The following is a 15,772-nucleotide window of genomic DNA, read 5'->3' as shown; positions in this document are numbered from 1 at the left end:
AATGTTAGGGAAGAACAAGGAATTCAAAATTGGAGTATGAGCATTTTCAAATATAAAATTACATGCCCACCTTAAAGCTAGAGGCATGAATTTTAAGGAAACTTAGGGTCTCAACACATTCCCAAGGATATCCCAAAGCACGTCATGTACAATGTAATTTTAAAATAGTCACTATTGTTATTACATCGGCCACTGAAGGGGACTATTAGTCTGTTTGTAAACAATATATCTCAAAAACTAATCGATGGATTTCAACAAAACTTGGTACACAGATAAGGTATAACCCAAAGAAGAACTGATCAGTTTTTGGTGAAGATGTGGATCCAGATTTGGATACTGAAATTTTTAAAAAGGATCTGTTAACATTGGGACACAGGGCAAATTGACTTTTTTTTTAAGAATGTTATGGATTGTTTCATCTAGAATGCTGTTGATTATTTTAGAATGCTGTGGATTACCTCAGCTGCTGTGGTGAAATCTGTCGTAGCTCTGTGAGTGGAGTGTTCAGAGCAGGTTGTTGGATGTGGATTGTCCTGATGCCTCCTAAGTGAAATGGAAGCTCTTAATAAGATTTCATTTTTCAGCTTTGTAGTTACAGAGCATCAACTAGGGAGGAAAGGCCTCAAGGACGAGCTACACAATTGTAATAACGTTGAGTTTACAACATGGAGGGAGTATGTGCTCTACTGAGTGACCTCTTCACTTGTTCTGTGTTTTAGTTGATGGCTCATTCTCTGATTCTTTCTTACTCAACCATGAATATATACCAATGACCCAGGCTCCACTGTTCTCTGGGGTAGGGAATTCCTAAGATTAACAACCCTGAGCGAAGAAATTCCTTCTGATCTCTGCCTTAAATGGGAAACCTCTTATTTTCAAACTGTACCCCCTAGTTCTGGATGCCCCCACGAAGGAAAACATTCTCTCAATATCTACCCTGTCAAGACCCTCAGAATATTTTGTTTCAATACGATTGTCTCATTCTTCTAAACTCCAACGAGTATAGGCCCAACCCCCTTAATTTCTCCTAAGGCAACTCCTTCATCCAAGGAATCAATCTAGTGAATCTTTTCTGAGCTGCCTCCAAAGTATATTCCTCCTTAAATATGAACAAAACAGTACACACCACTCTTGGTTTGATCTCACCAATACCCTGTACAGTTGCAGCAAGACCTCCGTGCTTTTATGTTCCATCTCCCTTGCAATAAAGGCAAATTCCATTTGTCTTCTGAATTACTTGCTGTATCTGCATGCTAACCTTGCGTGATTCATCTACAAGGATAGCCAGATCCCTCTGTATTGCAGCATTCTGCAGTCTCTCTCAATTGAAAAAACATTCTACTTTTCTATTTTTCCTGCCAAAGTGGACAACTTCACATTGTTCCCACAATAAACTCCATCTGCCAAACTTTTGCCCACTTACTTAACCTCCCTCTATCCCTTTGCAGTTACTTTCCTACCTATTTCTGTATCGTCAGCAAATTTGGCTACAATCCACTCAATCCCTTCATCCAGGTCTTTAATATAGGTTGTAAACAGTTAAGGCCCCAACACTGATCTCTGTGGCACCCCACTGGTTAACAGCTTGTCAACCTGAAAATGGCCCATTTATCCTTACTCGGTTTCCTGTTAGTTGGCCAATCCTCTATCCATGCATATTACCCCCAACACCATGAGCTCTTACCTTATGTGGCACCTTTAGTGTGGCGCCTCTTTGAATGCCTTTTGGAAATCCAAATACACTATACCTACTTGTTCTCTTTTACCCACCCTGCTGGTTGCATCCTCAAAGAGCTCTAATACATTTGTCAAACATGACTTCCCTTTCACAAAAACATACTGACTCTGTAATTGTATTATGATTTTCCAAATGTCCTGTCATTACTTCTTTAATAATGGGTTCCAGCATTTTCCCAATGACAGATGTTTGGCTAACTGGCTCTTTTCTGTTTCCGTCCTTTCTTGAACAGAGGTGCTACATTTGTGATTTTCCAATCCACTAGCGATTTCCCAGAATCTAAGGAATTTTGGAAGATTACAACCAATGCATTCACTATATATATGCAGCCAATTCTTTTAAGACTCGAGGATGTAGGCCATCAGGTCCAGGAGACTTGTCAGTCTTTAGTCCCATTAGTTTGCCTAGAACTTTTTCTTTAGTGATAGTGAATGTTTTAAGTTCCTCCCTCTCTTCAGCCCCTTGATTTTCAACTATTCTTGAGATGTTTTTTGCATCTTCTACCATGAAGACAGATACAGAATACTTGTTCAAAGTCTCTGTCATTTCCCTGTTTCCCATTATTAATTCCCCAGTCTCATCCTCCAAGGAATCAATGTTTACTTTAGCTACTTTTCCTTTTTACATACTTGCAGAAGCTCTAAGTACCTTGTTTTTATATTTCTTGGTTTATTCTCATATTCTAATTGATGGTGACAAGTAAATTCAGGGGTGCCCAAGAGACCAGAATTAGATGAATGCAAATCTCTTGGAAGGTTGTGGGGCTGGAGGACATTATAAGGTTGAGAGACCAGGTGCTGGAAGGGGCTAAACATAAAGATGAGAATTTGAAAACGGGGCCATTGCTTATCTGGGAGCCAATTCGGGTCAGTAAGCACAAGGGTGTTGAATGAACAGGACTTGGTCTGAGTTAAGATACAGGCAGCAGATTTTTGGATGAGCACAAGTTTACAGAGGGTAACTGCGGAGTGGAGAAGTGAAGCCATCCCAAATAATAATCTAACTACAATTAGATTGGTAAGAATGGAACCAGGCAACTGCTGCAGGCAACTCTCCCGGTGCAGAGACATTGGAGGATGATAAAGTCAACCATGTCAAAGGCTGCAGGCAGGTCAAGAAAGACTAGGAGGGGTAAGTTACCTGAGGCACAATCATATATTATGCAATTTGTTACTTTAGTTAGGGCTGTTTTGGTATAGTTTCATCAGAATGAGTTCAACCTGAAATGTTAACCCTATGTTTCTCTTCACAGATGCTGCTTAACTTGATGAAAGCAAGATTATCCACATATCTACATTATAATGCCAATGAGAGATTGTTGGCCCAAGTGCAAAAGTGCAACCACTATCAAATTCACTAACTTGTTAAGTGATGGGAAGAAAAGGTGTTTGGTGAATGCTTTTCCTGGACTCTCAAGTACTATTGGCACATCAGAGTAAAATCTCTGTTTGATAAAAAGTTTAAGAAAAAAAAAAGAGGGCATAGGTTAATAGATTGGACAAGTAGATATCAGGTAAAATTTAGTGAAGAATACAGGGTACTGCATTTTCAAAGTAAGGAGAGAGTGTTCATACAGTAAAGGTTAGGATTTTAAAAACAGGTGTTTTAGGAATTTTTTTAAAAATTCATTCACGGGATGTGGGCTTCATTGGCTGGGCCAGCATTTATTGCCCATCCTGAGTTGCCCTTGAGAAGGTGGTGGTGAGCTGCCTTCTTGAACCGCTACAGTCCATGTGGCGTAGGCACACCCACAGTGCTGTTAGGAAGGGGGTTCCAACAGTGAAGAAATGGCGATATATTTCCAAGTCAGAATGATGAAAGGCTTGGAGGGGAACTTGCAGGTGGTGGCGTTCCCATCCATCTGCTGCCCGTGTGCTTCTAGATGGTAGTGGTCGTGGGTTGGAAGGTGCTGTCGAAGGAGCCTTGGTGAATTTCTGCAGTGTATCTTGTAGATAGTACACACTGCTGCTACTGTGAGTCAGTGGTGGAGGGGGTGAATGTTTGTGAATGTGATGCCAATCAAGCAGGATTGCTTTGCCCTGGACAGTGCCAAGCTTCTTGAGTGTTATGGGAGCTGCACTCATCCAGGCAAGTGGGGAGTATTCCATCACACTCCTGACTTGCACCTTGTAGATGGTGGAAAGGCTTTGGGGAGTCAGGAGGCAAGTTACACGTCACAGGATTCCTAGCCTCTGACCTGGTCTTGTCACCATAGTATTTATATGGCTAGTCCAGTTCAGTTTCTGGTCAATGGTAACCTCCAGGATGTTGATAATAGGGATTCAGTGTTGGTAATGCCATTGAACTTCATGGAGAAATGGTGGCATTCTCTCTTGTTGGAGATGGTCATTGTCTGGCATTTGTGTGGCATGAATGTTACTTGCCACTCGTCAGCCCAAGCCTGGATATTGTCCAGGTCTTGCTGCATTTGGACATGGGCTGCTTCAGTATCTGAGGAGTCACGAATGGTGCTAAACATTATGCAATCACCAGCGAACATCACCACTTCTGACCTTATGATGGAAAGAAGGATCATTGATGAAACAGCTGAAGATGATTCGGCTGATGACACTACCCTGAGGAACGCCTGCAGTGGTGTCCTGGAGCTGATATGACTGATCTCCAAGAACCACAACCATCTTCCTTTGTGCTGGGTATGACTCCAACCAGTGGAGAGTTTTACTCTGATTCTCATTGACTCCAGTTTTACTAGGGCTCCCTGATGCCACACTAGGTCCAATGCAGCCTTGATGTCAAGAGCAGTCAATCTCACCTCACCTTGGGAATTCAGCTCTTTTGTCCATGTTTGAACCATGACTGTAATGAGGTCAGGAGCTGAGTGGCCCTGGCAGAACCTAAACTGGGCATCAGTGAGCAGGTTATTGCTAAGCAAGTGCCACCTGATAGCACTGTTGATGGCCCCTTCCATTACTTTACTGATGAGATTAGACTGATGGGGTGATAATTAACCAGGTTGGATTTGTCATGCTTTTAGTGGACAGGGCATACCTGGGCAATTTTCCACACAACCAGGTAAATGCCAGTGTTGTAGCTGTACTGGAACAGCTTGGCTAGTTCAGGAGCACAAATCTTCAGTGCTATTACCGGAATATTGTCAGGACCAATAGTCTTTGCAGTATCCAGTGCCTTCAGCCGTTTCTTGATATCACGCAGAGTGACTCGAATTGTCTGAAGACTGGCATCTGTGATGCTGGGGACCTCCGGAGGAGGCCGAGATGGATCATTCACTCGGTACTTCTGGCTGAAGATTGTAGCAAGTGCTTCAGCCTTATCTTTTGCACTTATGTGCAGGGCTCCTCCATCATTGAGGATGGGGATATTTGTGGAGCCTCCTCCTCCAGAGAGTTGCTTAATTGTCCACCACCATTCACGACTGAATGTGGCAGGACTGCAGAGCTTGGATCTGATCTGTTGATTGTGGAATCGTTTAGCTCTGTCATTAGTTACTGCTTATGCTGTTTTTGGCACACAAGTATTCCTGTGTTATAGTTTCACCAGGTTGACACCTCATTTTTAGGTATGCGTTGTGCTGCTCCTGGCATGCCCTCCTGCACCCTTCATTGAACCAGGGTTGATCCCCTAGCTTGATGGTAAGGTAGAGTGGGGGATGCCGGGCCATGAGGTTACAGATTGTGTTAGAGTGCAACTCTGCTGTTGCGGATGGCCCACAGCGCCTCATGGATGCCCAGTCTTGCGTTGCTTGATCTGTTGGAAATCTATCCCATTTAGCATAGTGGTAGTGCCACACAGCACAATGGAGGGTATCCTCAATGTGAAGGTGGGATTTCGTCTCCACAACAACTGTGCGGTGGTCACTCCTCCTGATACTGCCATGGACAGATGCATCTGTGGCAGGCAGGTTGGCGAGGATGAGGTCAAGTATGTTTTTCCCTCTTTTTGGTTCCCTCACCACCTTCCGCAGACCCAGTCTAGCAGCAATGTCCTTTAGGACTCGGCCAGCTCGGTCAGTAATGGTGTTATTGAGCCACTCTTGGCGATGGACATTGAAGCCCCCCACCCAGAGTACATTCTGCGCCCTTGCCACCTGGAGTGCTTCCTTCAAGTGGTGTTCATCAGCTAAAGGAGGGCGGTATGTGGTAATCAGCAGGAGGTTTCCTTGTCCATGTTTGACCTGATGTCATGAGACTTCATGGGGTCCGGAGTCAATGTTGAGGACTCCCAGGGCAGCTCCCTCCCGACTGTATTACCACTATGCCGCCACCTCTGCCGGTGGGACAAGACATACCAAGGGATGGTGATGGTGGTGTCTGGGATATTATCTGTAAGATATGATTCTGTGCCTAGGTCGATGTCGGGTGGTCTGTCTGGTTTCATTCCTTTTTTGTGACTTTGTAGTGGTTTGATACAACTGAGTGGCTTGCTAAGTCATTTCGGAGAGCATTTAAGACTCAACCACATTGTTGTGACCTGGAGTCACATGCAGGCCAAACCATGTAAGGAAGGCAGATTTCCTTTCCTAAAGGACATTAGTGAACTAGATGGGTTTTTATAACAATTCCATGGTCATCATTAGACTTTTAATTCCAGATTTTATTGAATTCAAATTCCACCATCTGCCATGACAGGATTCGAACCCGGGTCCCCAGGAGCATTACCCTGGGTCTCTCAATTACTAGTCCAGCGACAATATCACATCGTCATTGCCTCCGCCATCGTAAATCTTTAAAAGTGGCTGGACATGCTGATAATCTTTTAAAAAATACAAGGGATCCCAAACAGAGATAATGATAAACCTTTACTAATCACTGGTCAGGCTGCAGTTAGAACATGTCCCGTTTTGGCTATGTAGTGTGCAGGAGATTTACTAAAGTGACAGCAGGGACAAGTGTGTTCGTTATGTGGGCACATAAGAGAATAGGAGTTCCTTTCATTAGAGCAATGAAAGGATAAGAGGAGACCTGACAAAAAAAATCTTCAAAATTGAGGGACTCGTAAGGTAAACACTATTTCCACTCATAAATCGGTAACAAAGTTCAAGATCAGCACTAGATGAATGAAGTTTTTTTTATACACAATGTTAAAGCAGAAAGTGGTAAAAGCAGAATTCGTAACTTTAAGAGAAGTGAATAAATATCAACAGCTCCCTCAAGTCAACACAAACACAATGGACTGAATGGCCTCTAGCTATGCTACAAAATTCAATTATTCTGTAAGAAAAAAAGTGGAATCAAGTTCCACACTGTCACTTCTTGAACCAAGTGAAACTCAATTTAAATTGCAGCATAAGAGATTAATGTCACAAGACACTTTCCTCACTTATCTCATCTCATTTCACCCCACCTCACTCCCTCAGCCCAGTGCATGACAGCATAATCTTATTCACACATGGGAGTTTAGATAATTATTACCTCTGTTATATTCACTTAAGACAGGAAATTAGAACAGAAATCCAACAAAATTGTAACCAAGTTTGACAATTCTATTGTCTATTACAATAAAGTATTTGGAGAAATTAAGCATCATACAGGCGGCATACAGTACTGACAAATATTCAAAAGATCTGTATTATAAAATCTGAAACTGCAGAACCAAACAAATACAGGCAAGCAGCCATATGCATTTGCATTAGTCAGAAGGGAGATGTGTACAATACTCACTTCACACAAACATTCATATGTATTTTGTAAATCAAGTGCTCAATTGATATCCAGTAGCAATTAATTGCAAACTGTATGTATTTCTCTTCCAACATAGCTGAGACACACCACAGGCCAAATGCTGTGTCCCTCACTCTCTCCAAGTCAGGTGGTTATATATAATTAAGGCTGTACTGCCGGCCAGGGCAAAAATACAAATGTAATTGAAATGAATCATCAAGTATAATAACTGGTTCCAGAATGCCATGTTTTCTATGTAATCCCAAACATATCCAGCACTGTTTTTATCCCAAACAAACCTTGTCCATTTGATTTCCAAATGATATGAAGTCTTTGTCCACAGGAGCTGGAAGTTCCAAATATCCAAGGTCCAGGCCTTGTTTTTGGGTAGGCCTAGCCCTGCAGAAAATATCAGTGTAAAATCTAACAGACTAACGAAAAACAAAGTGGTAATTGTTAGTGCTGTAACATTTAGTTTTTGAACCCAATGGAAATTATTGTTAAAAGCTAACTTAAAACAATGCTGAACAGAAATGTAAATTTTGATTTGGGATTCTCAATGGACTGGACCACATTACGAGATACTAGACCAATATGACCACACTTACACAAACATTTTTTCAAACTTCAAGATGGATAATTCTCGTTTGCATTTAAAAAAAAATATGTAAACTGTACATTGAGAAAAGAGAAACACTCAGCTTCCCGTCAGCAAGCTAAGATGTGTGCGTGCCATATATCAGGCCACCATCAAGCCTCATCTCGCATAAGTTAAATGTGCCATGGAGAGACTCAAGGAAACCGAATGATACATCAACACAAACAAATTTCTAAAAAAGCGCTGTTTGATCTTTCAAATAAAGAAAATTTCCAGATTCAAGTTTGTCTACATGTAACTGAAGACCCCCTCTGCCCCTTCTTCATGGCCTTGACATTCTCCCTAAAGTGTAGCGCCCAAAGCTGGATGCAATACTCCAGCTGAGGCTTAACCAGTGATTTAAGAAGCTTAATCATAACTTCCTTGCTTTTGTACTCTATACCTCTATTCATAAAGCCAAGGGTCCTTTATTTTGTCAACAGCCTTCTTAATTTGTCCCACTACCGTCAAAGATTTGCCTACATATACCCCTCGAACCCTCTGTTCCTGTCTCCCCTGTAAATTTGTACCATTTAGTTAATACTGCCTCCCCCCCCAATTGTCGCTTCCAAAATACACTAACCTCGCTTCGCTGAATTAAATTTTATCTGAGATGTATCTGCCCATGTACTCCTGAAGTCTGCGGCTACACTCTCCACTGTTTACTAGTATTCTGACTTTCATGCCATCTGCAGGTTTTGAAATTATGCCCTGCATATGCAAGTCCAGGTCTAAATTATTCTTCAATATAGTTAGACTTCTCTCAGGGCCTCAGAAAATGTTTGAAGATATATACATGTTACGAAAATTGGGTTATCAATGTATTGAACCGAACATCTGCCCACAACTTCACCAGCTGAATCCTGGAATAAATTTTACTTCAATATAACCAGGTTTCATGCAAGGTTGTGCACACTTCCATAAATCAAAATGACATTAAGATATGCAATAGTTACAAGTTCTGTGAAATAAACAATTGTTACAAGAGATTTATTATGCCTGTCACATTGCATAGCATGTCAATACGACATAAGCCAATACATTGAAAAGTTAATTTTACATACAAAGTTTTGGTGTTAATTAAGCTGTGCATAAGACAACTCAGAAAATACATGCCATTATTGAGTAGTCAGTTTTCCAATAAGGCCTGATTTAGAATACGCTTCTTTTGGAACATTTTATACAATGATCAAGTTCAGTAGCTTCATAACATATCTACACACATGCAAAACCAATTCCCTTTCTTTACCCTCAATTTTTTTTTTATTGAGCTGCCTGTCACTATCTGTCACCACCTGAGAAGGTTAGGGTCCATGGCTGCCCATGTCTGCTCTCAACACGATTTTAAGATGATGGCAGGAACTGCACTTCTATTAGAAAGGGCTGCCTGCCTCCTCAGAACGTAACTCTCAACACCACTCAAAGTCCATGGAATTAATGGAAACTAACCAGGGCTTCAATTCTGACCTGATTGGAAGTGAAGCACTTAACTATTTAGAGCTAAAAAATGCACTGTTTAATAGAAATTTTGTTCAATTCTTAAAAATGGGTACCTATGCAAGGTATTACTTACTTACTACCTCCATGTCTAGAAAGTAAGCTTCCAAAACAAAGATATTAATTGAAAAATAATGAAATAGCTCATGACTCATCGATTTGAGGGCATTGATCATGGGACAAGATGGCATGATCTAGTATTTGGAGAATCTGAAAAGTTTTGTTATAAAGTGAGTTAGTCTCCCACTAATGGGACTTGATGTCTGCTAGAACACCAGTCCAAAAATCAGCTGTTGCTCCATGCTCCAAAAGAAAACTGTTGATGCTTCTTTAAAACTTTTTCATCCAAGTATTTACTGTGTTATAAAATAGAATACATGCGGATAGAAATCTGTAACAATCAACTTCGGCCATATAACATCTATATAACAAAACAAGAAGTTGAAAATATTCAATATTTTTACAGAGAATTCTAAATTATAAATGATAATTCATGCCATGATTCTCAGTTTCAATTACATTGAAAACTAATTCATAGATTTACTACTACAGAATATTATTCAGCAGTGCTCTGGCAACAGAAAATAATCTAAAGCACTTAAATCCCAGTCATGGCAGCCCCACAATACAAATTGCTGATCTTCATCTGGTCATCAAGCACAGCACTGAGTGAAAAGTAAGGCATCTAATCAATAGGAGCAAGGATTCTCAGGTTGTACTACGAATCACCTCTACAGATTGAGCAGAGAAAAATACTTATGGAGACCATGGACAGACCCATCTTTTCTGCTGGTTATAAAAAAGGGTTTGACAACAATGCTCCAGTATTTGTTAGGTGCGTACATTACCGATCTTAATGGATGCTTTAAATTGTAAAACTACAAATCTCCACTCACATGTGTGGGTTCTGAAAGTGAACTCCTCCTGTTGGATTTAGTGGAAGCCTTGCTGTTGTCTTGATGGCTGGGTTGGCAAAATTCAACTTCAATGCTTTACGTTTAACTGTTTAAAAAACAATGAGAAACAAGGAAACAGAAAAGATATGTTAAATCGTACCATCCACTAGAACTAGGTCCTCGATACTGTACCTTTGCTCAAAAAATAGATCTATTCAATTCCACAATTCTGTAATTAATTTAAGTATTTTGTTTATAATGTGATGTAGTACACCAATTGGAGGAAAATGAGGACTGCTTTTTTGTAAATGGAATTAAACTTCCCTTTTTTTAGGGATACAATTTCACTCTACTGCTGCCTTTTCTGTGACAGACTTCAGCAACAAATGTCTCATGACAGATTTTGTGCAAGATTGCAAAACAATATCACACTGTACTTTGTACAGTAAGACAATTATAACTTAGCAAACAGATTTTCAAAGCAGATGAGAGCTTCCGGGAAGCAGCTGAGCACAATTGTCTTGTCATCAACACCAAACCTCCCACCCAATAGAGTTTGCCAGATAGTGATCAGGGATGGGCAGCCCAGCTGAATTTTCTCCTCCCTGACCAAGGGCATGCAGGCTGATTATCGTGTTAATTTCATTAACCCAGCTGAGTTTAGTTAACTGCACAGACTAGGAAATGAATCTGGACCTGCTATGTATGGCTCAATTCCTCAGAGCAAAAGCCATGGCTATTTGTTGCTGAGGACAAAATACTGGCCATAGCAAGATTTCATTTGGTATGAGAAAATGAGGCTGGCTTCAAATGAACTAACAAAGATTTTCCGATTGTAGAAATGAGTTACGTTTTCCCTACATGTTTATACATATTCGCTAAATCCCACAAGAAGAAAACAGACACTTTAAGGAACATGCTTATTTTGCTATTGGAGAAAGTCATGCATTACATTGACATAGATTTGAAATGATGAAATACAATCAGTCAAGAAATACTGGGTTTGTCACTGAACAGCACAGATTTATATCTGAATTTGAGTGACAGTGTACTGACAAAACTGGATTTTTAAAAAATTCATTCAAACCGAATAGGCGTCACCCGTCCCTCATTGCCCTTGGGAAGTTGGTGGTGGGCTGCCTCCCTGAACTGCTGCGGTCCATACTAGTCTTTCCTGCGGTGGTTTTAATACAACTGAGTGGCTGGCTAGGCCATTTCAGAGTGCAGTTTCGCAAAAACCATTATGGATCGGTAATAAATGCTGGTCTAGCTAGTGATGCTCATATCCCATGAATGAATTTAAAAAGTTCAGAGTCAATCACATTACTGCAGGTATGAAGTCACATATAGGCCACTATGGTTGAAATCCTTCCCTAAAGGGCACTAGAGAACCAGGTAGATTTTTACATGGATACCAGTAGCTTTGTATTCTAGAAACAAATTAACAATCTAAATTTACCATTTGCCATGGTGGGATTTGAACTCTCATTGCTAGATTGCTCATCTAGGCTTCTAAATTACTAGTTCAGTAACACAACCACAATGCTACCACACCCATAATTATAATATGACCACTGCCATTACATTATGGGGCTACACACCCAGTTTACCACAGACATCTATTAATGACAGCACTAGTATTTTTTCCTTTAAATTTTACCTGAATGCTGAGCTGAAACTAAACACCCACTCTGTTTTAACTTATCTGTGGCTACACTAACCTGAAAACTGCAGAATGTGAAGCTGGAAACAAAATTTGAATGCTCACTACAAACAAAAGTTGATGCTGCAAGTATTACACTGAAAATACCAGGTTTCAATGAAATTACTTAACAGTATTTCTTCAGTCCAATGAAGTCTAAATTTTGTGAACTTGAATTATACACTAACCAATTCTAAGCTATTTGGGATATGTCATTATTAAAGGGAAAGGCAAGTCCAACAGTGTACATTTTATTCAAAATATACTACTTCTTGCTGTTATTTTTATAGAAGAACAGATGAACTCACTTAAGAACATAAGAAATAGGAGTAGGCCATTCGGCCCCTCAAGCCTGCCCAGCCATTCAATAAGGTCATGGCTGATGTGCCCCAGGCCTCAACTCCTCTTTCATGCCAGCTCCTCATAGCCCTCAACTCCCTGATATTTCAAAAATCAATCTACCTCCTCTTTAAATACTTTGTGATCCAGCCTCCACAACTCTCTGCAGTAGAGAATTCCAGACATTCACTACGCTCAGAGAAAAAAATTCCTTCGCATCTCAGTTTTAAATGAGTGTCCCCTTATTCTGTAACTCTGTCCCCTAGTTCGCGATTCCCCCACTAGCGGAAACATCAAGCCCTCCCAGGGTCTTCTACGTTTCAATAAGATCACCCCTCATTCTTCTAAACTCTAATGAATAAAGGCCTAACCTGTTTAACCGGTCTTGATCAGTTAACCCCTTCATCCCAGGAATCAGCCTAGTGAATCTCTTTTAAACTGCTTCCAATGCCAGTATATCCTTTCTTTAATACGGGGACCAAAACTGTACACACTACTCCAGGTGCAGCCTCATCAATGCCCTGTACAGTTGTAACAAGACTTATTATTTATTTTATTATTTTACTTTTATTATTATTTACACAATTCTATTATCAGTAAAACGCCACCAATTCCCTCAGTTGCTCGGAACTATGCAAAATCAAGTCTTCGATCCCTGCTAGGTTCGGCCATGCTTCTAAAACAGCTGCACTGTAAAGTCGGAGCTACAACTTCAGGCCAGCCCAAGTGCCACCCTAGAATCAGAATAAGTCACGAAATGACACCACTGGTTGGATACTTTATGTGATGGGTCATCAATCTGGCGGCAACTTCACTATCTCCAAATTTCCCAAATTCAAAAAAACATGTAGAATCTGCTCCTACTCTCAGGGTGGAGGTCAAGGGGGATCTCCCAAAGGTGAAGAGCCAGCAGGCTTCACACTTTGCTGTGGAGGCCTCCACGATCAACTTCTGGACCAGAGCCCGCTCGATGGAGTAGGAGAATAGTGGTCATGTTTCTTCTTCCAAAAGGTACACAGAGAGAGCTGTGTGATCAGCAGCCTGAAGGAAGACAATGGCTCTGTAACTTCACTGCAGCCTGACATACTAAGGAACTACAAACCATTTTATGCCGGACTGTACAACACGAAGACCACAGGCAGCACAGCCTCCCAGATATTCCTGTCCTCTATCATGGAAGTCTTAGATGACAGTACATGGGAGAGTGGGAGTCTGGACAAAACTCCAACTCTGGATGAGCTGACAAAGGCCTTCAGGTCCTTTGAGACAAATAAAACTCCTGGAAGCAACAGCTTACCAGTGAAGTTGCATTTCACTCAGACTGGACCAGCCCAGAACTGCTGCAAGTGTACAAGAGTATGTTTCTTGCTGGCAACATGTCAAAATCCATGAGGAAAGGCATCATCACCCTCATCTACAAGTGGAAGGGGAAAATCAGAAATTGTCAAACTGTTTCACTGCTCAACATGGACTACAAAATTCTGCCCTAGGTCACTGGCAATTGAGTCAAGTCTGCTCTCGAGTTCGTGATCCACCCTGACCAGACTTGTGCTGCACCTGGCAGGAAGATCTCTGATAGGTGATCATATCCTTGAGCAGCGCAAGGCTATGTGTGGAACAGGGCAATGGACACCATCACCCTGGACTAGGAGTGGGCCTTTGACACAACATCTCACGCCTACATGATGGATGTGCTCTCCAAAATGGGATTTGGAGATGAAATCTACAACTGGACATCAGAAGCGCAGTTTCAATCAATGAGTGGGAATTGGAAAACTTTCCCGTCAAATCTGGAGTCAGGAAGGGTTGAATATGTTGCCACAGAGCACTCCATTCAGTTGGACTGTGCCACTCCACCTATCGCTCGTGGAAAGCTTTAGATAGAAAAACACCTTTGACCACAAGTCCATTAGGCAGTGGTCCGCATGTAACATCCTTAAGGCCCTGCAGTAAAAGGTGATGATGGATCCTGTTGGATGGGTCCCTGAGCAGACTGTCAAAGTCATTTGGTAGAATGCCTCATCAACAGAGCTTTCAATCAAGCGCTTGGCTGGTGGTGAGAAAGGCCCTCCCCATCAAATCCTTCTCACCCCCCTCCACACATTGCCCTCAAGGGGACAGTGGTGCAAAAGAGACCATTATCCACCTCTCCCTGGAATCTATCTTTGCAAAGAAGGTCTGGAAAGAGTTGTAGTAGTTTTTAATCGAGATTCATCCTGAGCAGCTCCCTGATGAAAGGCTCTGCTCTACAGGCTGTTCCCAGGAGCACACAGAGATAAACATCAACTGCAACTGGAGGACCATCAACTCTGTGAAAGGCATTCTTTAGCCTGCCCAAAACTTGCTGGTGCAAAGAGTTGTCCACGAATTTGTTGCAAACTGATACACTGCATGGTCCAAGACTGATCCTATCAAATGGCATAGCAGGCTTGAGGCTACTCCTAATTCATATTTTTATTTTTATGTGGGGTTGCGTGGTGGAGAATGCAATGAAAGCTTGGGGCAGCCATTGCAAAAAGTGAAGTGGGAAGAGGCCACCGTCTAAGGCCTTTCAGCTATAGTGTACCAAGGGGCTGGAAACTGGGTAAAATCCCTCAGCTTATACATTTAATGAATATTGTAAATATTAACAGTAATTGCAAATGTACTGAGCAACACACAGTGTTGGAAGGATCTGATTTGGTTTGTATCTTATGTCGACTTTGAACGGTCATGTAAGGTGCTTTTATAATTTTTAATATATTTTTGGATAAAATACTTTATACTTTGTCTCAGTCAGTAGTAGTTTCCTAGAATGCAATGGCTCCACTGCAATTCTCCAGCCAGCTCCACAATGCTGCTGTCAGTGTGGGGTAGCCAGGACTGTGCCTCCTAGATAGCAAGATAGAACAGCACAGCAGGGAATAAAGCCTGAATGCATACTCTTCTTGGTACCTCCTGTCTCATGAAACAGCCACAAGGCAACCCTCCTTTTGTAATCCCTGATAAGGCACAAATCAATGCTTTAAACTTCAGAACATAAGAGATGCATAAATAAAACGCCCATAAAATCCCTGTCTTCACCCTGAGGATCCATAAATAGAAATATTATATGTATAGTATCTTCATTATTGATAGTTTGCAGCTTTATCATCATTGCTCAATATTGGTGAATTTACACAAAGGCCCCATGCAGATATCAAAATTCCAACACAGTCCCTCTGCACTGGGAAAGATTTTAGTACTGCTGGAAAGGCAAAGAAATTGTGATAATAGGTGAATTAATATTATTGTTGTACTGCAAATATTGAATGATAATGCTTATTAATTGAGGTTTCAAGTGGT

The 15,772-nt window shown here is 41.3% G+C and overlaps 1 protein-coding gene across 4 annotated transcripts in view; it reads right to left on the bottom strand.

The window, feature by feature from the left end:
* The window catches only part of LOC144699633 (dual specificity mitogen-activated protein kinase kinase 4-like), a 155,697-nt gene that overhangs the window by 76,568 nt on the left and 63,357 nt on the right, over nt 1–15,772 (bottom strand). For all 4 annotated transcript variants that reach the window (XM_078570718.1, XM_078570719.1, XM_078570720.1 and 1 more), the window contains one exon: nt 10,408–10,513. In XM_078570718.1, coding sequence (XP_078426844.1) covers nt 10,408–10,513 — 106 coding nt within the window. The remainder of the gene's footprint in view (nt 1–10,407; nt 10,514–15,772) is intronic.

Source organism: Cetorhinus maximus, chromosome 24 (genome assembly GCF_964194155.1).
Source record: "Cetorhinus maximus chromosome 24, sCetMax3.hap1.1, whole genome shotgun sequence".
Taxonomy (NCBI): Eukaryota; Metazoa; Chordata; class Chondrichthyes; order Lamniformes; family Cetorhinidae; genus Cetorhinus; species Cetorhinus maximus.
The sequence above is the reverse complement of the archived record's forward strand: the minus strand, read 5'-3'. Positions and strand labels throughout refer to the sequence as shown.